The sequence below is a fragment of the Scyliorhinus canicula genome, chromosome 27, assembly GCF_902713615.1.
Source record: "Scyliorhinus canicula chromosome 27, sScyCan1.1, whole genome shotgun sequence".
NCBI classification, from domain to species: domain Eukaryota; kingdom Metazoa; phylum Chordata; class Chondrichthyes; order Carcharhiniformes; family Scyliorhinidae; genus Scyliorhinus; species Scyliorhinus canicula.
In genome coordinates, this window is record NC_052172.1 from 16,936,121 (window position 1) to 16,963,288 (window position 27,168).

At 54.3% G+C, this 27,168-nt stretch overlaps 1 protein-coding gene across 3 annotated transcripts in view; it reads left to right on the forward strand.

Moving 5' to 3' along the window:
* The first annotated feature begins 716 nt into the window (after positions 1–716).
* The window catches only part of LOC119957973 (TNF receptor-associated factor 3-like), a 46,453-nt gene continuing 20,001 nt past the window's right edge, over positions 717–27,168 (forward strand). For 2 of the 3 annotated variants that reach the window (XM_038786217.1, XM_038786216.1), the window contains exons 1-5: positions 717–1,021; positions 14,195–14,463; positions 17,876–17,927; positions 18,940–19,044; positions 24,990–25,154. In XM_038786217.1, coding sequence (XP_038642145.1) covers positions 14,213–14,463; positions 17,876–17,927; positions 18,940–19,044; positions 24,990–25,154 — 573 coding nt within the window. In that variant the 5' untranslated portion in view covers positions 717–1,021; positions 14,195–14,212. The remainder of the gene's footprint in view (positions 1,022–14,194; positions 14,464–17,875; positions 17,928–18,939; positions 19,045–24,989; positions 25,155–27,168) is intronic. The other variant, XM_038786215.1, reaches the window with a different exon arrangement.

Below are 27,168 nucleotides of genomic sequence, written 5' to 3' on the forward strand. Positions count from 1 at the left end.
ACTGTGCTGCCCTCACAGACGGTGCCGGAGTGTGGTGACTCTGCGATCTCTCCCCCACAGATCATCTTTCTACATCTCTTATCTATACGTTGACATTGTGTTTCTATCATATGTCCTATATTTTTCACGTATGGAACGATCTGCCTGGACTGTACGCAGAACAATACCTTTCACTGTACCTCGGTACACGTGACAATAAATCAAAACCTGATCTGTATTCCTAATACCTCAGAATGTCATCGCCCCCCCCCCCCCCCCCCCCCCCCCACACACACACACACACACAAGGAATGTGCTCCATCCAGTGTCACTGGTGGGGAACTTGCGTGTTCGGGATCACTCCTGACAGGGCGGCGCAGTGGTTAGGACTGCTGCCTCACGGCGCCGAGGACCCAGGTTCGATCCCGGCCCCGGGTCACTGTCCGTGTGGAGTTTGCACATTCTCCCCCGTGTCTGCGTGGGTTTCGCCCCCACAACCCAAAAGATGTGCAAGGTAGGTGGATTGGCCACGCTAAATTGCCCCCTTAATTGGAAAAAATGAAGTGGGCACTCTAAAGCTATTTTTTAAAAAGGAATTACCCCTGGCTGCTCTGGGGAATTCAAATTCTCCCTGGGAGATCTGAAACGAATTCACGAAAACTGCATTGAAGGGGTTACACAGGGGAGGAGTGATGGTAGGTCAGGGCTGAATTGGGGATTTCCAAAGGAAACTGTTTCTCTCTCGCTCTCTCTCTCTCTCTCTCAGCTCACTGGAGGATAGCCAGCTGAGAAGAGAGCAAGAGAGAGAGAGACAGCCCAGGGTGCTTTCCAATTGCAACAGGGAAACACATCCATCGTCTGGCGCGCAGAGGGAGCGAGCGACTCCTTGAAGACAAGCGGGTGCCCTTCCCTCAAAACCCCTTCAGTCCACCCCTGCCCCCCAGCAGGAGCGTGTGGAGCTGGTGGGTGATGGAGCGACGCTGGCTGAGGCACTAGACCTCGCCTGCTGGAAGGAGGACCCGGATTCCTTTCGTCGACGGCAGTGAGTCAGTTCTTTTATTTTTTGGGCTGCTGGGGAGGCTCATCGCTCCCGGCTTTTATTCGTTGCTGCCGCCGTGTGTGTGTGTGTGTGTGCGTGCTGCGATCTGTGAGCCCCACACCGCTGGCAAAGGCAGCACGGTGGATGCAACGCTCTGCCCGCTTGATGCACTGTGAATGTTGCTGGAGTTCAGGCTGCTGGTCTGCAAGGGCTGGTCCAGGGTGGGGGGGGGGGGGGGGGGGGCACTGGCTGCAGACTCCCACTGGCTGGTCCGGGGTGGGGGGGGGGGTGCACTGGCTGCAGACTCCCACTGGCTGGTCCGGGGTGGGGGGGGGAGGGTGCACTGGCTGCAGACTCCCACTGGCTGGTCCGGGGAGGGTGCACTGGCTGCAGACTCCCACTGGCTGGTCCGGGGGGAGGGTGCACTGGCTGCAGACTCCCACTGGCTGGTCCGGGGAGGGTGCACTGGCTGTAGGCTTCCACTGGCTGGTCCGGGGAGGGTGCACTGGCTGTAGGCTTCCACTGGCTGGTCCGGGGAGGGTGCACTGGCTGTAGGCTTCCACTGGCTGGTCCGGGGAGGGTGCACTGGCTGCAGACTCCCACTGGCTGGTCCAGGGTGGGGGGGGGGGGGGCACTGGCTGCAGACTCCCACTGGCTGGTCCGGGGAGGGTGCACTGGCTGCAGACTCCCACTGGCTGGTCCGGGGTGGGGGGGGGGGGGGTGCACTGGCTGCAGACTCCCACTGGCTGGTCCGGGGTGGGGGGGGGTGCACTGGCTGCAGACTCCCACTGGCTGGTCCGGGGTGGGGGGGGGGCACTGGCTGCAGACTCCCACTGGCTGGTCCGGGGTGGGGGGGGGGTGCACTGGCTGCAGACTCCCACTGGCTGGTCCGGGGTGGGGGGGGTGCACTGGCTGCAGGCTCCCACTGGCTGGTCCGGGGTGGGGGGGGGGGCACTGGCTGCAGACTCCCACTGGCTGGTCCGGGGGGGGGGGGGGGGGTGCACTGGCTGCAGACTCCCACTGGCTGGTCCGGGGTGGGGGTGCACTGGCTGCAGACTCCCACTGGCTGGTCCGGGGTGGGGGGGTGCACTGGCTGCAGGCTCCCACTGGCTGGTCCGGGGGGGGGGGGGGCACTGGCTGCAGACTCCCACTGGCTGGTCCGGGGTGGGGGGGTGCACTGGCTGCAGACTCCCACTGGCTGGTCCGGGGAGGGTGCACTGGCTGCAGACTCCCACTGGCTGGTCCGGGGAGGGTGCACTGGCTGCAGACTCCCACTGGCTGGTCCGGGGGGAGGGTGCACTGGCTGCAGGCTCCCACTGGCTGGTCCGGGGGGAGGGTGCACTGGCTGCAGGCTCCCACTGGCTGGTCCGGGGAGGGTGCACTGGCTGCAGACTCCCACTGGCTGGTCCGGGGAGGGTGCACTGGCTGTAGGTTTCCACTGGCTGGTCCGGGGAGGGTGCACTGGCTGTAGGCTTCCACTGGCTGGTCCGGGGTGGGGGGGGCACTGGCTGCAGACTCCCACTGGCTGGTCCGGGGAGGGTGCACTGGCTGAAGACTCCCACTGGCTGGTCCGGGGGGAGGGTGCACTGGCTGCAGACTCCCACTGGCTGGTCTGGGGTGGGGGGGGCACTGGCTGCAGACTCCCACTGGCTGGTCTGGGGGGAGGGTGCACTGGCTGCAGACTCCCACTGGCTGGTCCGGGTTGGGGGTGCACTGGCTGCAGACTCCCACTGGCTGGTCCGGGGGGAGGGTGCACTGGCTGCAGACTCCCACTGGCTGCGAGATAGACAAATGTCACTGGTGGCACGAAACGGGAAAGACAAGGGTTGCATTTACGTGGCGCCTTTCACAACCTCTGGGCTTCCCGAGCCGCCATGCAGCCCGCTAAGTGTTGCCCTTAACACCCCTGGGTCGCTGCTGTGGTGTGGGAAGAGTTGGCCACGGATCTGCGGGCACAATCGGGCACAGTAAGCTCCCACGCACAGCGCTGTGACAGTGACCCGATAGCTCTCCCGGCTGAGGGAGAAATGTTCACTCCATTGGGACACACTCCCTCGCTCTTTATCCCGTGGGATATCTCTCGCACCCACCCCCCCCCACCACCACTCAGCCCCCACCCGGGGGAGGGGGCGAACGGACAGGTCAACCCAGCGCGCCTCACCAGCGCGGGGCACCGGGAACATTACATGCCCGCATCCCTGGAGGGGAACACGCGATCGTGCAGCGATCTGACTTAGCGATGAGACTGCTGCCAACTAACCCATTCCGAAGGCAGCCCTGCTCCCAACCCTGGACAGGAGCGCCTGTCCGCCTCTTCTTGCGCCCACCCCATGGATGTGTGCACCTATTTGGACTGACAATCCTTGCTTGTAATTCAGAGGGGGGTGGGAGTCTGGAACTCGCTGCCCGAAAGGGCGGTGGAGGCGGGAACCCTCACAACATCGAAGAGGCGTTTCCGATGAGCACTCGGAACGCCCCAGCGACACAAGGCTACGGACCGAGTGCTGGGAAATAGGATTAGAATGGATAGGGGCCTGATGGTCGGCACAGACACGATGGGCTGAAGGGCCTCTCTCTGTGCTGTAAAACTCTCTTAAAGAGGATGCGGATAAATATCTGTGCTTGTCCAATAGTACGGTTCGTCTGGTACTAATCTGTGTTCAATTTATCCACTCGAATTAGGCAGGTTCGTGGTTAGCTCCAGCTGAAATCAGGCTGCGTAATAATAATCTTTATTAGTGTCACAAGTAGGCTGACATTAACACTGCGATGAAGTTACTGTGAAAAGCCCCTAGTCGCCACATTCCGGCGCCTGTTCGGGTACACAGAGGGAGAATTCAGAATGTCCAATTCACCTAACAGCACGTCTTTCGGGACTTGTGGGAGGAATCCGGAGCACCCGGAGGAAACCCACGCAGACACGGGGGAGAACGTGCAGACTCCGCACAGACAGTGACCCCGAGCCGGGAATCGAACCTGGGACCCTGGCGCTGTGAAGCCACAGTGCTAGCCACCGTGCCGCCCAGGGGTCTGGGCTCAGTGCTCTGGGATCTGGAGGGAAATGTTGGGGGAGGGGGGGGGGGGGGGGGGGCTGTTGGGTCAGCACTGGTGACCCCTTAGGTTGCCTTCAGGATGGGGAGCTGGAGGGGGGGGGGGGGGGGGGGGATGATTATCCCAGTGGACTAACAGCGAAGGAGTTGGTCCCAATGACCCAGGGCAAACATTTCACCCTCCCAGGCTGTTTTCACCTTGACCTGTGAGTGTGATTTAGAGACGTTCCCTCGCCTTGGCGATGCTGCGTTGGGAAGGGTGGGGCCCGGCAGGCAGAGGTTGAGCCACTTGGCCGAAAGGTGTTTCAGACTTGGTCAAAGGGCGGGCCTCGAGGGAGGACGCCTTCTGCAGTCGAATAGCCCCTGCCTGGATAAGCCCATGCAGAGGATATGGTTGTTTGGGTGGGGGACGAGCAGGAGAGCGGGCAATGCAATAACCTCCGGACAGGAAGGGCAGAAAGCACTCCAGTCAGCTCAGGCAGGGTCAGTTAGGCTGCTGCCAACCCTCCGGGATAGCCCTGGCGTATCCCGGGGAGTGGAGGTTAACCTCCTGGACACGGCTGGCAGCCAAAACCCGGGAGAGGCAATCAACGTTTTTTAGTTACTTTCCTTCAAAGGTTTCCATTTAATTAGTTCCAGAGATGGCGGCGGCATGAACAATGCCTGGAGGTGGATAGTCATCTGGTGAAACATCTGGGAATAAGTCCAACTGGAGTTGGCAACTCCCCAAGGTGCCGTGTTCCGAGCTGTTTATAAGATGATCAGGGGAATAGATAGACAGTCAGAGACTTTTTCCCCGGGTGGAACAAACCATTACAAGGGGACATAAATTTAAGGTGAATGGTGGAAGATATAGAGGGGATGTCAGAGGTAGGTTCTTTACCCAGAGAGTAGTGGGGGCGTGGAATGCACTGCCTGTGGTAGTAGTTGAGTCGGAAACGTTAGGGACCTTCAAGCGGCTATTGGATAGGTACATGGATTATGGTAGAATAATGGAGTGTAGATTAATTTGTTCTTAAGGGCAGCACGGTAGCATTGCGGATAGCACAATCGCTTCACAGCTCCAGGGTCCCAGGTTCGATTCCGGCTTGGGTCACTGTCTGTGCGGAGTCTGCACCTCCTCCCCGTGTGTGCGTGGGTTTCCTCCGGGTGCTCCGGTTTCCTCCCACAGTCTAAAGATGTGCAGGTTAGGTGGATTGGCCATGCTAAATTGCCCTTAGTGTCCTAAATTGCCATTTAGTGTTGGGTGAGATTACTGGGTTATGGGGATAGGGTGGAGGTGTTGACCTTGGGTGTTGACCAGGAGCCGGTGCAGACTCGATGGGCCGAATGGCCTCCTTCTGCACTGTAAATTTTGTGATAATCTATGATTAATCTAGGACAAAGGTTCGGCACCACATCGTGGGCCGAAGGGCCTGTTCTGTGCTGTATTTTTCTATGTTCTATGTTTGTGGAGCCGTGTTGCCTGTTATCCTGTCAGTCAGCACCTCAGGAACTATCCTCAGCTTTAGCTCACTGGGCTAAATCGCTGGCTTTGAAAGCAGACCAAGGCAGGCCAGCAGCACGGTTCAATTCCCGTAAGAGCCTCCCCGAACAGGCGCCGGAATGTGGCGACTAGGGGGCTTTTCACAGTAACTTTATTTGAGGCCTACTCGTGGCAATAAGCGATTTTCATTTCAAGCAGATTCCTTTCCGGCAATACCGCCGTGCGACAGAGCCAGAGATGGAGGCAGGTTTGGGAAGATGAAATGCAACCTGTGATTTCCCTCCGAAGATCCCCAGTTCCCCGCCTCCTGCGTCTGGTGGAGATTAATCGAGAACTGACTGATGTTCCATCCCAGGACAAGCTGGAAAGAGAAAGAAAGAATGATAGAAGAGAGAGAGAGAGAGACAGAAATAAAGAATCAATGAATGAAGGAAAGAAGAAAGATGGAAATAAGGAAGAAAGAAGGAAGTAAAGACAGTGATAAAAAGACAGAGAAAAGGACGAAAGAGGCAGAAAGAAAAGAATAGAGAATGAAAGGTGGAAAGAAAGAAGGAAAAAAAAAGGGTTAGAATCATCGAGCCATACAGTACAGAAGAGGCCCTTTGTCTCATCGACCCTAAATCTGCATTAATCCCGCTTTCCAGCACTTGGCCCATAGACTTGAATGTTGTGACATTTCAAGAGCCACCCAAATACTTTACGAAGGTTGTGAGGTTTTCCCGCCTCTATTACCCTACCGGGCCGTGCATCCCAGATTGACAACCACTCTGGGTGAAAATATTTGCCCCCCCGCCCGCCATTGCCTTCAAAACTCCTGCCTGTCACCGTAAAATTACGCCCCCTGGTTATTGACCCTTCAACTAAGGGAAACTGCTGCTATCCACCCTGTCTGTGCCCCACATAATTCTGTCCGCCTCAATCGGGTCTCCTCTCAGCCCTCTCTGCTCCAGGGAAAACAATCCCAGTCTAACCAGCCTCTCTTCGTAGCTACGATGTTCCATCCCGGGCAACATCCTGGTGAATCTCCTCTGCACCCCCTCCAGTGCCATCACATCCGTCCTATCGTGTGGCGACCAGAAACTGCACACAGCACCCCAGCTACGGCCTCACTAAAGTGGTGCACAGCTCCAACGTTGCCTCCCTGCTCTGACAATCTATGCCATGACTGATTGCGTGGGTGATGCACGATCAATCACTACCGAAGCGAGATTGTGGTCCAATTGAAGGCTTTAATGAACAAGTAGTTACCCTGGCAGCTCCGGTACAGAATGACTGCTGCAGGTGAAACACAGACTCTTATGCTCCGCCTGATGGGCGGAACCAGCAGGCAGGTTCTACCACTCATACTACAGTATAAGGTACATCCCACCTAGGTACCACGATACCCCTAATATAGCCTATCACAGTGGGTTTCCTCCGGGTGCTCCGGTTTCCTCCCACAAGTCCCGAAATGAAAATGAAATGAAAATGAAATGAAAATCGCTTATTGTCACGAGTAGGCTTCAATGAAGTTACTGTGAAAAGCCCCTAGACGTGCTTGTTGGGTGAATTGGACATTCTGAATTCTCCCTCCGTGTACCCGAACAGGCGCCGGAATGTGGCGATTGGGGGATTTTCACAGTAACTTCATTGCAGTGTTAATGTAAGCTGACTTGTGAGAATAAAGATTATAATAATTATTATTAAAGACAAGTGTCCTTCCTGTAACCTACGACGATCTTCCTTACTATTAATAACCCTGCCAACCTTCATGTCAACTGTGAACTTATTTATCATTTGCAACACCCCCCCTCGGTATTCTCATCTATATTATTTATACATATATATAAAACGGTCAATAAAGGACCCAGCACTGATCCCTGTGGTACACCACTGGACACTGGCCTCCAGTCACACAAACGGCCCTCTACCACCACCCTCTGCCTCCTACCACTAAGCCAGTTTTGAATCCAACTTGCCGAGTTACCCCGGATCCCATGCGTTTTCACCTTCTTCCCAGTCTCCCATGTGGGGCCTTGCCAAAGGCTTTGCTGAAATCCATGTAAACTACATCAACTGCACCGCCCTCATCTACTCACCTCCTCGAAAAGTTCAACCAAATTCATTCGTCCCTCTGACTTAAGCCATGTTGACTGACCCTGATCAAACCAAGTGGAGATTAATGCTCTCCTTCAGAATTTTCTCCAATAGTTTCCTGACCACTGACGTGAGACTCACTGGTCTGTAATTCTCTGGTTTATCTCTACCCCCCTTCCTGAAAAATGGAACCACATTAGCCGTCCTCCAATCCCCCGGCACTTCACTCTCGCACTGTGGCCAGGGAGGAGTTAACAATTTGGGTCAGAGCCCCTGTAAGTTCCTCCCGTGCCTCCCACAGCAGCCTGGGGTGCAACTCATCTGGACCTGGGAGTTTGTCCATTTTGAAAGCCCGCCAGGGTTTCAGGGGAGGGGGAGGGAGGGTCCGTATCTTCAGGGGAGGGGGAGAGAGGGCCGGTATCTTCAGGGGAGGGGAGGGAGGGTTTGTATCTTCAGAGGAGGGGGAGAGAGGGTCCATACCTTCAGGGGAGGGGGAGAGAGGGTCCATACCTTCAGGGGAGGGGGAGAGAGGGTCCATACCTTCAGGGGAGGGGGAGAGAGGGTCCATATCTTCAGGGGAGGGGGAGAGAGGGTCAGCACCTTCAGGGGAGGGGAGGGAAGGTTTGTATCTTCAGGGGAGGGGGAGAGAGGGTCTGTACCTTCAGGGGTGGGGGAGGGAGGGTTTGTATCTTCAGGGGAGGGAGGGTCAGCACTTTCAGGGGAGGGGGAGAGAGGGTCAGTCCCTTCAGGGGTGGGGGAGGGAGGGTCTGTATCTTCAGGGGAGGGAGGGTTCGTATCTTCAGGGGAGGGGGAGAGAGGGTCTGTACCTTCAGGGGAGGGGGAGGGAGGGTCTGTATCTTCAGGGGAGGGGGAGGGAGGGTCAGCACCTTCAGGGGAGGGGGAGAGAGGGTCAGCACCTTCAGGGGAGGGGGAGAGAGGTTCCGTATCTTCAGGTGAGGGGGAGAGAGGGTCAGAACCTTCAGGGGAGAGGAGAGAGGGTCAGCACCTTCAGGGGAGGGGGAGAGAGGGTCAGCACCTTCAGGGGAGGGGGAGAGAGGGTCAGCACCTTCAGGGGTGGGGGAGGGAGGGTCCGTATCTTCAGGGGAGGGGGAGAGAGGGTCAGCACCTTCAGGTGAGGGGGAGAGAGAAGGTCAGCACCTTTAAGGGAGGGTAGGGAGGGTCTGTACCTTCAGGGAGATGAGGGAGGGACAGTCCCTTCAGGGTAGGGGAGGGGAGGGAGGGCCAGTCCCTTCAGGGTAGGGGAGGGGAGGGAGGGCCAGTCCCTTCAGGGTAGGGGAGGGGAGGGATGGTCAGTACCTTCAGGGTAGGGGAGGGGAGGGACGGTCAGTACCTTCAGGAGAAGGGGAGGGAGTGGCTTTCGGTGAATTGCTCCTTCAGAGGGCTAGTACAGATACAATGAGCTGAATGGCCTCCCTCTGTAGCCATCCTATGACTCTCTCTCCTCTTTTGTTTAAAATCTAACCCTGTGCTACTCTGGTTAGCAACCCTCCTATAAGTGAGAATCGTTTTACCCTGTTTGCTTCAACCAACTATTTATCTTCCAATAATAATTATGCGTATTTTTCCCGGAATTTAAAGCTATTTGACCCTAACATCTTGAAGTCTCCTTTAAACATGGATTGGCATTTTAAGATCCGAGGAATTGAATGGGTGACCCAATCATCCCCTCTCCACCTCGGGACGTTCTGATGAGGGGATTCACCCCCAGGGACCCCCGCAATGGGGAGACCCCCCCCCACCCCGCCCCAGGGACACCCGCCATGGGGAGACTCCCCTCCCAGGGACCACCCCTAACACGTTACCCGCATGGCCCACCGCGAGGTCCCCACGCCAGGCCCACGCTGGTAGAGATCATGACTGATCCCAGCCCCGGAGAATCACAGGGGGCTGGAGCACAGGGCGCCTGCCAATTTCATCATTCCGCAAAGAGAGGTCAATTTCACCTCTGCCTCCCCAAAACCGTTCCGGTTTTGCCAAACAAGATTCGTTTAAAAATGTGACCACTGCAGTCGAACACACCCTCACCCAGGACTTTAACCCTTAATTTGCCAAATGTTTCTAATCCGATATGTCTGAAATCCTGCATTTAGTCACTCTGGGATGAGCTCAGCTCCAACAAGGCAAGCCCGACACCATCCAGGACAAAGCAGCCGCTTGATTAGTATCCTCACCACAAACATTCACTCTCTCCACCACCGACTCACAGTGGCACAGATCTAACCAGCTCTCGCAACATGTGACGATCTGGGTCCCGCAATAAATGGAACAGCCACCCGGGATCTTCCAGCTCGCTGAGGAGATTCCAGCTGGGTGCTGTTCAGGACTGGTCCCCACATACGGGGGGCACGTGGAACGATACCTGACTTGTGCCTTGTAGATGGTGGACAGGCTTTGGGGGAGTCAGGAGGTGAGTTACTCTCCGCAGGATTCCCAGCCTCTGACCTGCTCCTGTAGCCGCAGTATTAATGTGGCTGGGTCCAGTTTAGCTTCTGATCAATGGTAACCCCCCAGGATGTTGAGTGTGGGGGAATCAGCGATGGTAATGACATTGAATGTAAGTGTGTCTGTGTGTGTAAGTGTATGAGTGTGTGTGGGAGTGTGTGTGGGTTTGAGTGTGAGTGTGAGTGAGTGTGAGTATGTGTGAGTGTGGGTGTTAGTGTGAGTGTGTGTGGGTGTGAGTGTGTGGGAGTGTGTGAATGTTTGTCTGTGAGTGTGTATGTGAGTGTGTGTGACTGAGTGTATGTGTGTGTGTGAGTGAGTGTGTGTGAGTGAGTGAGTGTGTGTATGTATGTGAGTGTGTGCATGTGTTGAGTGTGTGTGTGTGTGAGTGAGTGAGTTTGTAAGTGTGAGTGTGTGTACGTGCGTGTGTGTGAGTGTGTGTAAGTGTGAGTGAGTGTGTGTGTGAGTTTGAGTGTGTGAGAGTGTGAGTGAGTGTGTGAGGGTGTGGGTGTGTGTGTGTGTATGTGAGTGCGAGTGTATGTGGGTGTGAGTGTGTAAGTGTGTGTGAGTGCGAGTGTGTTGATGTGAATGTGTGTGTGTGGGTGTGAGTGCGTGTGTGAGTGTGTGTGGGTTTGAGTGTGAGTGTGAGTGAGTGTGAGTATGCGTGAGTGTGGGTGTTAGTGTGAGTGTGTGTGGGTGTGAGTGTGTGAGTGTGTGTGTGAGTGTGTGGGAGTGTGAGTGTGTGTGGGTGTGAGTGTGAGTGTGTGTGGTGTGTGTGGGTGTGAGTGTGAGTGTGTGTGGTGTGAGTGTATGTGAGTGTGTGTGTGAGTGTATGTGAGTGTGGGTGTGAGTGAGTGTGGGTGTGAGTGAGTGTGGGTGTGAGTGTGTGTGAGTGTATGTGAGTGTGGGTGTGAGTGTGTGTGGGTGTGAGTGTGTGTGGGTGTAAGTGTGAGTGTGTGAGTGTGTGTGTGTGAGTGTGAGTGTGTGGGAGTGTGTAAGTGTGAGTGTGTGTGTTAGTGTGTGTGTGTGTGAGTGTGAGTGTGAGTGTGTGGGAGTGGGAGTGTGTGTGTGAGTGAGTGTGAGTGTGTGTGGGTGTGAGTGTGTGTGGGTGTGAGTGTGTGGGAGTGTGTAAGTGTGAGTGTGTGTGTGTGAGTGTGAGTGTGTGGGAGTGGGAGTGTGTGTGTGAGTGAGTGTGTGTGTGTGGGTGTGAGTGTGTGTGGGTGTGAGTGTCTATATGTGTCTTCCTGGCTCTGTCAGGGTGGGGATTTTCCAGACATGGGGTTAGTTCCCCAGTCTGACACCGCGTCAGCTGACCCAGGGATAATCTCATGTTTGAACAGCGAATGCAAACACTAACGGGAATATAACGCCTCATTGTGTTAAGCAGTTGGAGTTCAGGCAGCCAGTGTGAAAGGCTGACAGAAAAGCTTTGCCTCTTTCAACAACTTCACAGATCATAAACTCATCTGAAATCTGGAACAGACTCCCTCAGAAATCTGTCTGCTTGTCGGTTAAAAATGTCAAACTCGTTACTTATAAAAATGTGTTGATGCAGCGAGGGCCTCGCTGGGCGGGGCCCGGTGTTTGTTGCCCGTCTCTAATTGCCCTCGAACTGAGCTTGGCTCTCGGCCATTTCAGAAAGGGGCAGTTAAGAGTCAACCCCCTCGCGGTGGGGTCTGGAGTCACGTGTAGGCCGGGACCGGGTAAGGACGGCAGATTTCCCTCCCTGAAGGGGGGGTGGGGGGGGGGGGAAGAGGCTTTTTTAAAATTAACAATTGGCGATAATTTACTGACACTGACTTTCAATTCCAGACTTCTGTTCATGAATCAATTACTCTCGCCCTCACATCACTCACACACACTCGTACACTCACACACACTCGTACACTCACACACACTCGTACACAGGCATGACACACACATTCTCACACTCACTCACCACACACGCACAAACGTGCGTCAGTGAGAAGGGAAAGTCCAGCGCACACAGAGAGACCAAAGCCATGTATTAAAATGCCACATTCCTGTCACCCGAGCAATGCCACCACAAAATGGGGCAACCGAGCGGGAGGGCATTCGCTCAACTCTCCCCCTGTGCAACTGGCACCTTGATTAAAAACTATTTCCCTCCTTGCTTCTAATCCCATTCCAGCCTCAAGCCTATAGCTGCCTGGGGCCCCAGTGTTGCTCACTTTTAGTGGCTATAGATATGGCGGTTAATAAGGTCGCCTTTCTTGGGCAGCACGGTGGCGCAGTGGTTAGCATTGCTGCCTCACGGCGCTGAGGACCCGGGTCGAATCCCGGCCCTGGGTCACTGTCTGTGTGGAGTTTGCACATTCTCCCCGTGTCTGCGTGGGTTTCACCCCCACAACCCAAAGATGTGCAGGGTAGGGGGATTGGCCAGGCTAAATTGCCCCTTAATTGGAAAAAATAATTGGGTGCTCTAAATTAAAAAAAATAAAAATAAGGTCGCCTTTCTTAATCTTAATTATGAGTATGCTTTCAAAGTGGCCAGGTATCTCTCAATACCACCACAAGGTTCAACCCAATACCGATCAAAGAGCCAAAACATCCGTTAGTTAGTTCAAAGTCAATGATACTTCATTTACACATAGTATGGTTTATAGATGATCGGGGGCTGGTTTAGCACACTGGGCTAAATCGCTGGCTTTGAAAGCAGGCCAGCAGCACGGTTCGATTCCCGTACCAGCCTCCCCGCACAGGCGCCGGAATGTGGCGACTAGGGGCTTTTCACAGTAACTTCATTTGAAGCCTACTCGTGACAATAAGCGATTTTCATTTTTAATTTCATTTCATTTACACAATAACACTATAAGCTAAACTATGTCTGTCACTAACACCTATGCTTAACTTCGGGTGCCCACTTAGGTCAGAGGAACAATGGCCGTTGTTCGGATCTGAGGTTGTCGGGTTCGAAGAGGTAACAGGAGAGCAGCTATGGTCGCCCGTCTGGTAGCGAGCGTTGAACTTGAACTTGCTTCTGGTGGTGCAGGTGGAGGGGTCTCTCCGGTTGAGAGCCGAATCCAAGAGGCTGAATCTCGGGTGGGGGGGTTCCTTCTTATACTCGAGGGGGCTTCGTGCGCTTTTAGACGGGCCTTAACCTTTGACCCAATTAATTGGGCCGCTTCTCGATCACCGCCATCGATCTGAGCCAATAAAGGGGCGGGTACCTTGATGGCTGGGCGTGTCCTAAGTGGCCGTTGGCCTGGCTTTGTTTGCACCTTCTTGCTGGGGTAGTGGGTCCAAAATGTCTGGGACGGTATCGGCTAGCTGAGCACCAGTCTTTGTTCATCGGAGATGGGCTATCAATGTGGAAATCGGCCAAGAGTTTCGGTTCTGTCTGCAGTCTGTCTTCTAAATCCACATTCAGGCTCTGTGCCTGCTTGCATTGTCCATTTTTCCCCGTGTGCTCTGCGAGCGTCCATTTTATATGTTGGAAGTGGCCATCCCAAATGGCTACACCAGCCTCTGGAGTTCCCTCCCTAAACCTCTCCGACCCGATGCGTCACTCTCCTCCTTGAACACGCTCCTTGGGAGGAGGGGGGGGGGGGGGGGGGGGAGGTGGGCAAAAGTGGCGGGGGGGGGGGGGGGAGGAAAACAGGAGGCACGATAGAGAATATAGTTTACGGGTAGCTGGGGAATAGAGCGGCGGGAATAGGGGGCGTCGTTCTGGAGGTTGTTAATGCGCTAAACTGTGAAAATTACAAATGCCTCAATAAAATATTTTCTAAAAAAAAAAACGCGCTCCTTGCTTAACACCTACCGCTTTGTCCAACTTTTGGCCATCCCGGACACGATATCCGCCTTCCGTGGCTCGCTCTCAAATTTTGTTTCTTAACGCTCCTGTGAAGCTCATCCCCCCAGGGGGTGTTACAGAAATGAAAGTTGTTGTTGTTATTTACTGAGCTCAGACACCTCGCTTCTTGTACCGTTCTTTCAGTTGGCGCCTGACTGAGGCCTTGGGCCTACTTCTGTCCACAAAGCCATTGACTGTCTAGAACAGGCTTGAAAGTTGGGAAGGCCTACTTGTGGCCCTTAAGAGGTGGTGCCGTTAACTAATTGCTCTCTCTCCCTCTTTTTCAGAGTGGTTGGAAGGTGTTGATGGCGACAGAATATGGTCCAGACAGGTCAAAGTCATGCTTGTACCAGTCTCCGAAGGAGTCTCCATCTGGCAGTAACTGCAGGCCCCTGGTCCCGGGAGTCGAGCCGCTGGAAGGGGGCTATGCCGAGGAGTTTGTTCAGCCGGTCGACGATAAGTACAGGTGTGAGCATTGTAGCCGGGTGCTGTGCAACGCCAGGCAGACTGAGTGTGGGCACCGGTTCTGCGAGAGCTGCCTTGACACACTTCTCAGGTAGGCGGGCGAGCGGTCCCCTGGGAAATCGGGGCGCGCGCGTAGGGCGGGGGCGGGGGAGGGAGGCGGCGCGGGGGACACGTCGGTCTGAATGGCAGCAGGGGCCACTTTCGTCCCGCCAGCCTCGCCATTCATGGGATCTTGCTGTGTGGACACTGGCTGCACGTTTCCTACTTTCTGAGGCGGATGTGAAGGGCACTATGGTGACGGAGTTGGAACGTCACATCAGTGCCAGGCAATGACCATCTCCAACAAAAGAGAATCTAACCCGTGCCCCTTGACGTTCAATGGTATTTCCATCGCTGACACCCCCATTGTCAACATCCTGGTTCGATGGGTCGAATGGCCTACTCTTGCTCCTATTTTTCTATGTTACCATTAATCGGAAAGTGAACTGGACTAGTTAATTAAACACTGTGGCTACCAGAGCAGGTCAGAGGCTGGGAATCCTGCGGCGAGTAACTCATCTCCTAACCCCCCAAAGCCTGTCCACCATCTACAAGGCACAAGTCAGGAGTGTGATGGACTCTCCACTTGCCTGGATGAGCGCAGCTCCAACAACACTCAAGGAGCTCAACACCATCCAGGACAAAGCAGCCCCGCTTGATTGGCAACCCATCCACAAACCCTCCACCACCGACGCACAGCGTCAGCCGTGTGTACCGTCTACAAGATACGCTGCAGGAACTCGTCAAGGCTCCTTCGACCAGGGTTTTTCAAACTTTTTTTTCCCAGGACCCACTTTTACCAACTGGCCGACCTTCTGGATCCACACCGACCCACCTCCGCGATCGCTCACCTTTAATGTGGAAGGGGAGCCTGCTTGGTCCTCACAATCCCACTTCAATCAGGTGCAAAGGAGTAGAGGACAATGCGCACATCGGTGGCAGATCTCAGCCAGTCCCTTTGCGCCGTCTTCATTGCTTAAGATGGCTCGGGAGAGAGGCGACGTCTTGCATCTTGTGTCCAGCATACCCTCTAATTCTATCACTCTTGTTCGATGCTTCTAAAACAGCATTATATTTTCTCTACACCTTGCTATAACTGTAACATTATATTCTACAGTCTCTCCTTCCTTCCCTATGTACGGTATGCATTGTTTGTACATCATGCAAGAAACAATACTTTTCACTGTATACTAATACATGTGACAATAATAAATCAAATCAAATCGAATCTCTATGAAAATGGGAAGTCCAATCTCGCACATGTAGGTCGTCATGAAGGACAAAACCATACCTCAAGAAATCATCCGTATACTGCCTTTGTTCCTGAGTTCAGTTTCTTCTTTGTCGGCTGTTAACCACAGGCCCTGCAGCTGTGTGCACAGCAAACACTCGCACTGCTCTCTCCCTACCCTGGACTCTCCTGAGCAGCTCTCTCCAGCAGATGCTGTTGTGAGATCCTGTCCAAACTGCCTATTTCAATCTCCGGCCATCTCTTAATTTTTATTCTATTTTCATTGTGAGATTCTACTACATGACAGCAATGAAGTACATTAGATTGATGCAGATACAATCAGAGCAGAAGCCAAACTTGGAGCCGCATTCTCTTTTACCATCTTCAGTGACATCCAAATTCCTCTTACTCCAATCAACCTTTCTACTAGATTATTTCAAGAAGGTTTGGTGGTGGTGGAGGAGAGTGGGATTGGGGGCCAGGGCTCAACTAGAACCACATGGGGACACCTGTTCCTACTGAGAAGATGCAGGGGGCCTGCAGTGTAGTATCGGGGGGGGGATTTCCTCCCTGGCTACCTATTCAGCTCCCATCACCCTCCAGACAAGCTCAGTGCATTTGAACCCAAACTGCGTGCAGCGTTGATAAATCCAAACAGAAAATAATTCATTTAGAAAGGAGCTTTGTAAATAGGTGGGGGGAAAAAAGGCACTTAAAAAAAATCCAGGTACAAGAGAATCATCAGCCACTCATCACCATCCAGACCAGCTCTTCATAGTTGGTGCAGCCATTGGCCTCCTCATGACCAGCCAGCAGATGGCGTAGCTCAGCACCCACCACTGTCCCATTGCCTTCCTTGTCAAAGACACGCAGCCCCTCAACAAAGTCCCCAAAGGTTCCGGCGTTCCTTGTTTCTCGCAATGTCCTGGAGCTGGGGAAGGAACTGCTCAAAATCCAGAGTTTTCACTTTCATATCTTCTGGCTTTGGGTTCCAAGACTCCAGCATTGCATGGATTCTGGCCAAGAGCGAGGAGGAGATCCCCACATTGGCTGTACCCAATCTGGCCTTCGCCAATGCGGTCATAGAGGTAGAATGCCTCTTTGAATTCAGCGATCTCATCCTCTGTACAATCACACACCTTGCTGCCTCTCTGTCTCTCACTCACTGTGAGCCGCGCCCTTTCGCGGCTTCGTCTTAATTTCAAGAAAACCATTCACCAGGGTCTGGTTTAGCTCACTGGGCTAAATCGCTGGCTTTTAAAGCAGACTAAGGCAGGCCAGCAGCACGGTTCGATTCCCGTACCAGCCTCCCCGGACAGGCGCCGGAATGTGGCGACTAGGGGCTTTTCACAGTAACTCCATTGAAGCCTACTCGTGACAATAAACGATTTTCATTCCTTTTTTTTTCCAACCTTCACAATCGCTTGCTTGCCAGCAGCTGGGAAATAGAAGCGACGCTGCTCAGCGATTTGTGCCAAAAGCACATACCTGGAGGGCGCTTAACGTCAAGTGCGAGCAGAGATGTGACCCCCTCTCTGCTGTCGGATCTTCCTGCAAAACTTCACAAAGTTCCCCCCCACCCGCTGCCTGGGGAAAGCGGGCAGCATAATCAAAGACCCCTCCCACCCGGCTTACTCACTCTTCCAACTTCTTCCATCGGGCAGGAGATACAGAAGTCTGAAAACATTCACGAACAGACTCAAATACAGCTCCTTCCCCACTGTCACCAGACCCCTAAATGACCCTCTTATGGACTGACCTCATTAACACTACACCCCTGTATGCTTCACCCGATGCCGGTGTCTATGTAGTTACATTGTGTACCCTGTGTTGCCCTATTATGTATTTTCTTTCATTCCCTTTTCTTCCCATGTACTTAATGATCTGTTGAGCTGCTCGCAGAAAAATACTTTTCACTGTACCTCGGTACACGGGACAATAAACAAATCCAATCCAAGCCTAATTTATTTTAATTTAAAAGGCGGCAGCGGACCCACAAACCGGGAGGTGAGGTGTTGTTATTCCAGTTTGCGACGAGCATCGTTGGAGCGTTGCAACAGGCCTAGGACAGAGAGGTGGGCCTGACAGCAAGGTGCTGAGTGGAAATGGAGAGTGGCTGGAGGGGGTACAGGCTTGAGGGCGTTCCACAAAGCGGCCAAGTCTTCCTCCTCCGACTGGGTGCAAGAAAGATATTCCTGTTACTCACCCCGTCGCTTTGTGATTCTATTTCCAGGATCGGCGGCCAGGCTTGCCCAGCAGACCAGGAGCCCCTGGACGGCACTGAGGTAAATGGAAAACGTAGCCAGCCATTGCTCCTGTCCTCACAACCCCCCCCCCACCCCGGCCCCCCTGTCCTGTGTAGAGCGAAGGTGGGGTTTTCCACAGTCGGGCAGTTCGCTCGCGCTCGTCAACGACGCCCCCGCATGGCGAATGTCCACTTCGACGAGTGACTGTAGGTTGTGTGACCTTGTGTGGGGGGGAGGGGGGGGGGGGGGAGGGGGGGGGGGGGGGGGTGTGTCACCTAGTGTTCCAAGGCAGAAAGAGTTAATGGAGACATCAAAAGTGGAAATCTCCGGCCTTTGGGATTCGACTGTGGAAAGCCTCATGCGCAACAGTTATCCTGCCCCCGACCATCTCTCACGGGTTAGGGTCCCTGGGCCGGGATAATGGGCCAGTTTAAGATGACGCCCTGCTTTCTGCAGAGCCGGGCAGCGGTTCTATTCCCCCCCCCCCCCCCCCCCCCCCCCCCCCCCCACCACCCACCCCCACCACCCCGTTCTTTTCTTTAATGAGGCTCAGGATTTGGAGAGGAAAGTGGTCTCTGCGGCTGGAAAACCAGTGGCCGGTTTTCAGTCTGGGCCCGACACTGGGAAAATGCGCTAAGATTCCGCCCAATGTGGGGTCTTCCCTGGGTGCTCAAACCCAGTTATGTGGGATTAGGGTCTTGTGGGGAAGGGGGAGGTGGGGGAGGGTTAAATCCCCCCCCCCCCCTTGCCGTATGCTCCGGAGACCTCCGGCAGAGGGATGGGTGGGGGGGGGGAGAATGTGTCCTGTTGAGTGGATCCCCCCTCCAAACGGTCCATGAGGGGCTGGTTTAGCACAGTGGGCTAAACAGCTGGCTTGTAATGCAGAACAAGGCCAGCAGCGCGGGTTCAATTCCCGTACCGGCCTCCCCGAACAGGCGCCGGAATGTGGCGACTAGGGGGCTTCTCACAGTAACTTCATTGAAGCCTACTCGTGACAATAAGCGATTATTATTATTACTATTATTAAAACGGCCGCACTGCACCCCCGCAGGTATTCAACGATAATTGCTGCCGGAAGGAGGTCCTGAGGCTCATGATTCACTGTCGGAACCACAAGGCGGGCTGCAAGCAACAAATGGTGCTCAGCGGGTTGGAGGTGAGGAATGGCTGCCGCGTTGGCTCTGATGGATAACGTGGTGAATCCCCCCCCCCCCACCCCCCCCCCACCCCCACCACCACCCCACCCCCCCCGCGGCCCCGCTCCCAGCGGGATTTGTCATGGGCGGGACAGGAAAATTCACCGGACCATCTGAAGGTCCATCCGCCTCGGGCGGGAATACGGGGCTTCGGGGAAGGAGCGACCGGCAGACCCGGTTTTTTTTTTTACACAGACGGAATTTCGAGAGTAATTGTAGCCGAAAGGGGACCCGGCCCAGTTGGTCCCGTGTTAACTGAGGTTCCCGCGAGCGCGCGAACATTCAAAACAGGAGCAGGAGGAGGCCATTCAGCCCCTCGAGCCTGCTCCGCTCCGCTATTCAATAAGGTGATGGCCAATCTGTTGCGGCTGAGTTCCACATTCCCAGCTACCCACCCCCCACACCGATGACCGTTGATTCACATGCCTGACAAAAATCAATTGGATCCACCCTACGTCGCCCCACGACAGGGGTGCACCATCGGCGGATCCGGAAGATCCCATTTTGCATCCTCCCTACCCACCCCCCCCCCCAGCCTTCTCCTTTCTCAAATCGGTCAGAAACAACATGAGGTGAGATCCTTTGTGGGTGGGGGGGTGGGTGGGGGGGTGGGGGGTGGGGTGTTGACTGAAGGATGGGCAGGATATTGGGAATAGCTGAAGTTGGTCCATCAGGGAAGGGCCACGGGAATAGAAATGCGACGGATGGAGTTCAATTGACGGGGGTGGGGTGTCCCATTGTGCCGCTTGGCCACATGGAAACAGTGCCCGAGAGAACGTCGCGTTCGTGACTGTTTATCGTCAGACGATAACGTGGGTTAGGCAACAATAAGGAAACCACTAAAATCTACTGCCTAACAAATCACGATTAGAAAACGATCTGAGAGCTATGACAAATGCGCCGATCCACCCCGGCGACTATCTCCAGGCTCCCCAAGGTAACAGGGCCACAGGGTCGTTCTTTATTGCCACCTGCTGGTTGGAGGTCGTATCTGCTAATACGCGACTGCTTATGCATATCACCACAGTGGGGAGGGGGGGGAGTTGGGGGCGTGGCAGGGTGGATGAGGCGGGGGGGGGGGGGGGGGGAACAGGTCGGCAGTGTGGGAGACTGCGTCTCCGAGAGGAACCAATCGGAACGTTTCTGTCACTGCGAGTCTCCAGGTCTACGGAGGAGCGAAGCAGCTTAAGCTGCCAAAACGCCAACGGCACACTCACAGGGCGAGAAATGGATTCCAGGAACCTGTGGGGGGATGAATTGCCGTCTGATCTTAAGAAGTCTTAAGTTTTTTACGTGACCCATTCAGTAAAAAACAGCGGGGCCCCGGGGAGTAATAATAACATAATAATAATAACAACCCCTTATTGTCACAAGTATGAAGTTACAGTGAAAAGCCCCTAGACCCCACATTCTGGCACCTGTTCGGGGAGGCTGGTACGGGACTTGAACCCGCGCTGCTGGTCTTGTTCTGCATCACAAACCAGCTATCTAGCCCACTGAGCTAAACCAGCCCTGTAGTGTGTCAGCATTTACAGGGGGTCCCGCGGAGTGTGTCAGTATTTACAGCGGGTCCCCGGGGAGTGTGTCAGTATTTACAGGGGGTCCCCGTGGGAGTGTGTCAGCATTTACAGGGGGTCCCCGTGGGAGTGTGTCAGTATTTACAGGGGGTCCCTGGAGAGTGTGTCAGTATTTACAGTGTTTACAGTATTTACAGTATTTACAGTATTTACAGTATTTACACGGGGTCCCCGGGGAGTGTGTCAGTATTTACAGGGAGTCCCCGGGGAGTGTGTCAGTATTTACAGGGGGTCCCCGGGGAGTGTGTCAGTATTTACAGGGGGTCCCCGGGGAGTGTGTCAGTATGTACAGGGGGTCCCCGGGGAGTGTGTCAGTATTTACAGGGAGTCCCCGGGGAGTGTGTCAGTATTTACAGGGAGTCCCCGGGGAGTGTGTCAGTATTTATAGGGGGTCCCGGGGAGTGTGTCAGTATGTACAGGGGGTCCCCGGGGAGTGTGTCAGTATTTACAGGGGGTCCCCGGGGAGTGTGTCAGTATTTACAAGGGGTCCCCGGGGAGTGTGTCGTTATTGACAGGGGGCCCCGGGGAGTGTGTCAGTATTTACAGCGGGTCCCCGGGGAGTGTGTCAGTATTTACAGGGGGTCCCCGGGGAGTGTGTCAGTATTTACAGGGGGTCCCCGGGGAGTGTGTCAGTATTTACAGGGGGTCCCCGGGGAGTGTGTCAGTATTTACAGGGGGTCCCCGGGGAGTGTGTCAGTATTTACAGGGGGTCCCCGGGGAGTATGTCAGTATTTACAGGGGGTCCCCGGGGAGTGTGTCAGTATTTACAGGGGGTCCCGGGGAGTGTGTCAGTATTCACAGGGGGTCCCTGGGGAGTGTGTCAGTATTTACAGGGGGTCCCGGGGGGGGAGTGTGTCAGTATTTACAGGGGGTCCCCGGGGAGTGTGTCAGTATTTACAGGGGGTCTCCGCGGAGTGTGTCAGTATTTACAGGGGGGTCCCCGGGGAGTGTGTCAGTATTTACAGGGGGGTCCCCGGGGAGTGTCAGTATTTACAGGGGATCCCCGGGGAGTGTGTCAGTATTTACAGGGGGGTCCCCGGGGAGTGTGTCAGTATTTACAGGGGGGTCCCCGGGGAGTGTGTCAGTATTTACAGGAGGTCCCCGGGGAGTGTGTCAGTATTTACAGGGAGTCCCCGGGGGAGTGTGTCAGTATTTACAGGGGGTCCCCGGGGAGTGTGTCAGTATTTACAGGGGGTCCCTGGGGGAGTGTGTCAGTATTTACAGGGGGTCCCCCGGGAGTGTGTCAGTATTTACAGGGGGTCCCCAGGGAGTGTGTCAGGATTTACAGGGCTTCCCGGGGAGTGTGTCAGTATTTACAGGGGGTCCCTGGGGAGTGTGTCAGTATTTACAGGGCTTCCCGGGGAGTGTGTCAGTATTTACAGGGGGTCCCCAGGGGGTGTGTCAGTATTTACAGGGCTTCCCGGGGAGTGTGTCAGTATTTACAGGGGGTCCCCGGGGAGTGTGTCAGTATTTACAGGGGGTCCCCGGGGAGTGTGTCAGTATTTACAGGGGGTCCCTGGGGAGTGTGTCAATATTTACCTGATGATCTCAGATCATAAGGCAATGGTTCAAGATCTCTCTCACTTGCTTTCCTCTCTATCTGTATCATTTTTCTACCACTTCCTCCAACAGACTTTCTCTCTTTCTCACCTTTTCCAATACTCATTCAATATCATATTGTCACATAAGGCTTCTGCCCTCCCTCTCTCTCTCTCTCCCTCTCTCACACCCTCTCTCTCTCTCTCACACACACCCTCTCTGTCTCTCACACTCTATTCTCACCAGCATTAATATTTACATACTTGCCTGTCATTCTGTCTCTGTCACAATCTCTTTCACAAACCTCCCTGCGTCCTCCAGCTCTTCCACGATCACAGCTCACATTGATATCTTTGTGGGGAGCGCTGGGCCGTTATTCTATCGCAACATTCCTCAGGTGAAGCCTCCCGCAGAAGAATTATTCACAAAAACTATCTGTTCTTAAATTTTATTGCGCTGCACAGGACTAATCGAAAAGCCAGAAGTTAAATTAACAGCTGCTCCCATCAAATAATGAATAACTTGTTTCTCAGCGACACATGTCCGGTAGATTAATCAATGAATTAAAAATGATAAAGTGGTTGTCTGTTTAGCACACTGGGCTAAATCGCTGGCTTTGAAAGCAGACCAAGGCAGGCCAGCAGCACGGTTCGATTCCCGTACCAGCCTCCCCGAACAGGCGCCGGAATGTGGCGACTAGGGGCTTTTCACAGTAACTTCATTGAAGCCCACTCGTGACAACAAGCGATTTTCATTTCATGTCATTACTGCTGTTTAGTTTCTTGGCAGGAGTTTGGTTTCGGAGAATGAGAGATTATCTCATTGAACGTATAAGATTCTGAGGGTTTCGGCAGGATGTATGGAGGGAGTTTATTTCCCCCGAAAATGAAATGAAAATCGCTTATTGTCACGAGTAGGCTTCAAATGAAGTTACTGTGAAAAGCCCCCTAGTCGCCACATTCCGGCGCCTGTCCGGGGAGGCCAATACGGGAATCGAACCGTGCTGCTGGCCTGCTTGGTCTGCTTTCAAAGCCAGCAATTTAGCCCGGTGTGCTAAACCAGCCCCTGTGGGGCATTGAGAGCTTGGGGGCACTTAAGGTGGCGATGAAGAGGAGTTTCTTATCTCAGAGGGTCTGTTGGGAGTGGGGGGGGGGGGGGGGTGGGGTGGGGTGGGGGGGGGGGGGTTCCGCCGGCTGGGAGAATCCCGATGTCCCGCAGAATTGGGAATTGGGCGTCGGGGCGATACCTGCTCTAATGAATGGGTGCAAGTCCTATGAAAGGGGGACCTGTCGGCTTGCAGTCCGAGGGGTAGCCTCCATCACTACAATTGTCTCCAGGGTGCTGAGGTGGGGGGTCCTTCATGGGAGGTGGGGGGGGGGGGGTCAGGGGGGGCTTGTGCTGAGCTGGAGGGGCTCAGGCTGGGGGTCTTTCGTGGGATGGGGGTCATGTGCCTACTCTTCCCATCCGCAGCCTTTAGACCCTTTAAACCGTCTGTCAGTCTCTAAAATTCAGTTCTGTGATAATAAAGTGAAAGTTCCCATCTGTCCCCCTCAACCCTTCAGTCAGTCAGTATCTCCAAGTTCTAAGATCTGTGAGATGACGGTAAAAGTATTCCCTTTGAAGTGATTTTCTCAAAGTCAATGCCATTCTTAAAGTAAGATGTCTTACAACGCCAAGTTGAAGTCCAACAGGTTTGTTTCGAATCGTCTGAGGAAGGAGCAGTGCTCCGAAAGCTAGTGATTCCAAACAAACCTGTTGGACTTAAACCTGGTGTTGTAAGACTTCTTACTGTGCCCACCCCAGTCCAATGCCGGCATCTCCACATCATTCTTAAAGTATTGACGCCTGTGTGCTTGCCAAAACGTCTAAAAGCTTTGAACTGTATGGTTTACATTCAACTGCATGCACGATTGCCTCTTAAAAGCTTTTTGATTGACAGGTCCTGGCAGTTTCAGTGGAGCATTACAGTTGTTTATTTGCTTAGCCCTGCAGGGATCCATTCGCTCTAAGTATTTCCTCTTTTGAGCAGCTGTTTCTCTAACTACAGCTTTTAAAACAGAGGCTGTCTCTTTGTTCTCACGAGCTTCCTAGAAGAGCAGGTGCTCTGTCAGAGTGTTACCCGCACACCTTGGGGCAGAGGGGGTAGTGGTGAGGGCTGAAGGGGAGAGTTGGGGTTGAGGGGGAATGGGAGGGCTTAAGGGGGGACTGGGAGGGTGAGGGTAGAATGAGGGGGGTGCTGAAGGGGGGGACTGAGGCGTGAAGGGGAGTTGAAGGGAGGATGGGGGGGTTGAGGGGAGAATGAGGGAGGGGGCGCAGGGGAGTTTGGGAAATGGGCCTTGCCAGTGATTCGGCTGGGGGAGGGGGTTTCACAACATTCTGAGACCTCTCTCTGAGGGGGGGGGGGGGGGGGACTTGTCAACCTGATTAGGTCTCAACCCGCTACAGTCCAACGAGCCTTTGGAATTCCCCCCCTCCCCCAGGGAGCAGTGGGGGAGTCTGGGTGATTGAACATTTTCGAGACCAGTTTAGGCAGATTTTTGATTGACAAAAGAGTCGAGGCTTACGGGGGAGCTAAGGCCAAAATCAGGTGGCTGTGATCTTATTGGACGGGGAGAAGGCTCGAGGGACTAGATGAGCTCCTCTTGCCCCAGCTTCTTACGGTTCATTGATGTTGGGTTGGTTTGGGGGTCAGTGTTTTGAGTTGGGTTTGGTTTACACAGGAAGAGTTCAACGTCCATTCCACTAACTATTGTCTCTTCAGTCGGTCGTTTGCTTTGTTTTGCTTCCAGGCCCATTTGAAGACTTGTCCCTTTCAGCAAGTCCAGTGCACCCGCTCCGGCTGCTCAGAGTTTGTTCGTCAAAGGGACCTGGGTGACCATTTGACGAACAAGTGTAAACATCGGGAGGTGAAATGTAAATATTGCCAGAAAGAGACGACGTTGGCTCAGCTACAGGTAAAGGGCTGCAGGGAATTTCCCAGGTCCGGGTCTCTGGAAACCGGGGCCGGGATTTTCCGCTCTCCGACGCGTCGGGCGGGATCGGCTCCCCGAGCGGGAGAAAAACCGGGAAGGTCAAATTCGCGATTCACGTTGAGGTAAAACCAGGAAGCGGTCCCACCCCGCCCCTCCGTCTATGACGGGCCGTGTTCCCCACCGGGAATCTCATTGTCGTTAATTAACATCGGTCTGGAAGCATCCGCTCCTCGCCACGTCAAAAAATGTGTCAATGGCGGAGTGATGTCAGAATGCCGGGATGCGTAACGTGGCCTCGGGAAGGGTGCGCCCGGTGAGCAGTACTCCGAGGGGGAGAGGGTGTCTTTAAAGTTCTTTGATTAAGCTGATGTTCAATCTTGACGTGGTAATGTTGACAAAGAACATTAGACTTTGTTTTACAGCAAAACTATTGATTACTAACACTACTCTAAAGGATTGCTATAATATCTGAGATTAATACATTTGGAAACAGTGGTCTAACACCAACTCACACTGAGATACAGCACAGCTACTCTAACATGGGACTATGCTGTCAACTCCCACGAACATCTTCTAATGGAACACATGGTGCGTCCAGGTCACGTGCCTGCATACTCGCACCACCTGCTGGCCGGATGCTAGAACTACAATAGTCAAACATATAACTTACAATGCACATGCAGATGATGATGGTCTACTCATATTATATACAGATGATAGTCGACCTCATCACACTGTTGTGCCAGGATAATGCCGGGGGTGCCAGGGTGGTGCCAGAGGGTGCCAGGGTGATGCCAGTCCAATACTGGGGGGTGCCAGGGTGGTGCCAGAGGGTGCCAGGGTGATGCCAGTCCAATACTGGGGGGGGTGACAGGGTGGTGCCAGAGGGTGCCAGGGTGATGCCAGTCCAATACTGGGGGCTGCCAGGGTGGTGCCAGAGGGTGCCAGGGTGATGCCAGTCCAATACTGGGGGGGTGCCAGGGTGGTGCCAGAGGGTGCCAAGGTGATGCCAGTCCAATACTGGGGGGGTGACAGGGTGGTGCCAGAGGGTGCCAGGGTGATGCCAGTCCAATACTGGGGGGGTGACAGGGTGGTGCCAGAGGGTGCCAAGGTGATGCCAGTCCAATACTGGGGGGGTGACAGGGTGGTGCCAGAGGGTGAGGATTATCCTCCCCTGCGCTCAGCTTGCTCCGGGATGGCCTTTTCAAATGGCTCCCGGATCATCGAATCGCCGAGTTCATGGCGGGACTGGCGAATCGTCACGGGCGGATCCTCTGCCCACCCAAACTTGACGCCGCTTCTTGGCCTTTGCCGGCATGGGAGAAAATCTCGCCCGATTGGTTGCATTATCTGTGCCCCCCGCCGGGCATGTTTTCGGTGGGGCGGGTGGGGCGGGGCATGTAGAATAGGAAGGGTAAGAGCCCAGCAACACAGCCCCCTGCGTAATGACCGAGCGGGGTACGCAGTTCGAGGGCAATTAGCGAAGGGCAACAAAGCCCCCCCCCCCCCCCCCTCCCAGAGGCAAGCCTCAGCAATCGGCTGATTTGAAGACAGTGGCGATCTCCAGAAACAAGACAAGAAGTGAAGGTTTCACGTCGCGACCTGACCTGAGCACCTTTTTCTCATCCGGGCCCATCTCAAACTGTTCGGCGTTTGAGAGATTTTAACTGGAAACTTTTAAAAGTTCATTACTCAAAGACCCGGTTTATGTTTAACCGTAGACAGCAGACTAGGGGAGTCGGGTAACCTCATGGTTATGCCAAGTACCACCTGGAATAGCTGGAGATGTTGGTTCAAACCTTGCCAATGAACTTAAACGGATTTGAGTCAATTTTAAATTGAAAGGCAAATTTTTATAAGTTCATTTCCTCATAGAATCCCCGCAGTGCAGAAGGAGGCCATTCGGCCCGTCGGGTCGGCACCCACCCTCTGAAAGAGCGCCCGAAGCGAGGCCCAATCCCCCACCCTATGCCCGTAACCCCTTTTGGACACTAAG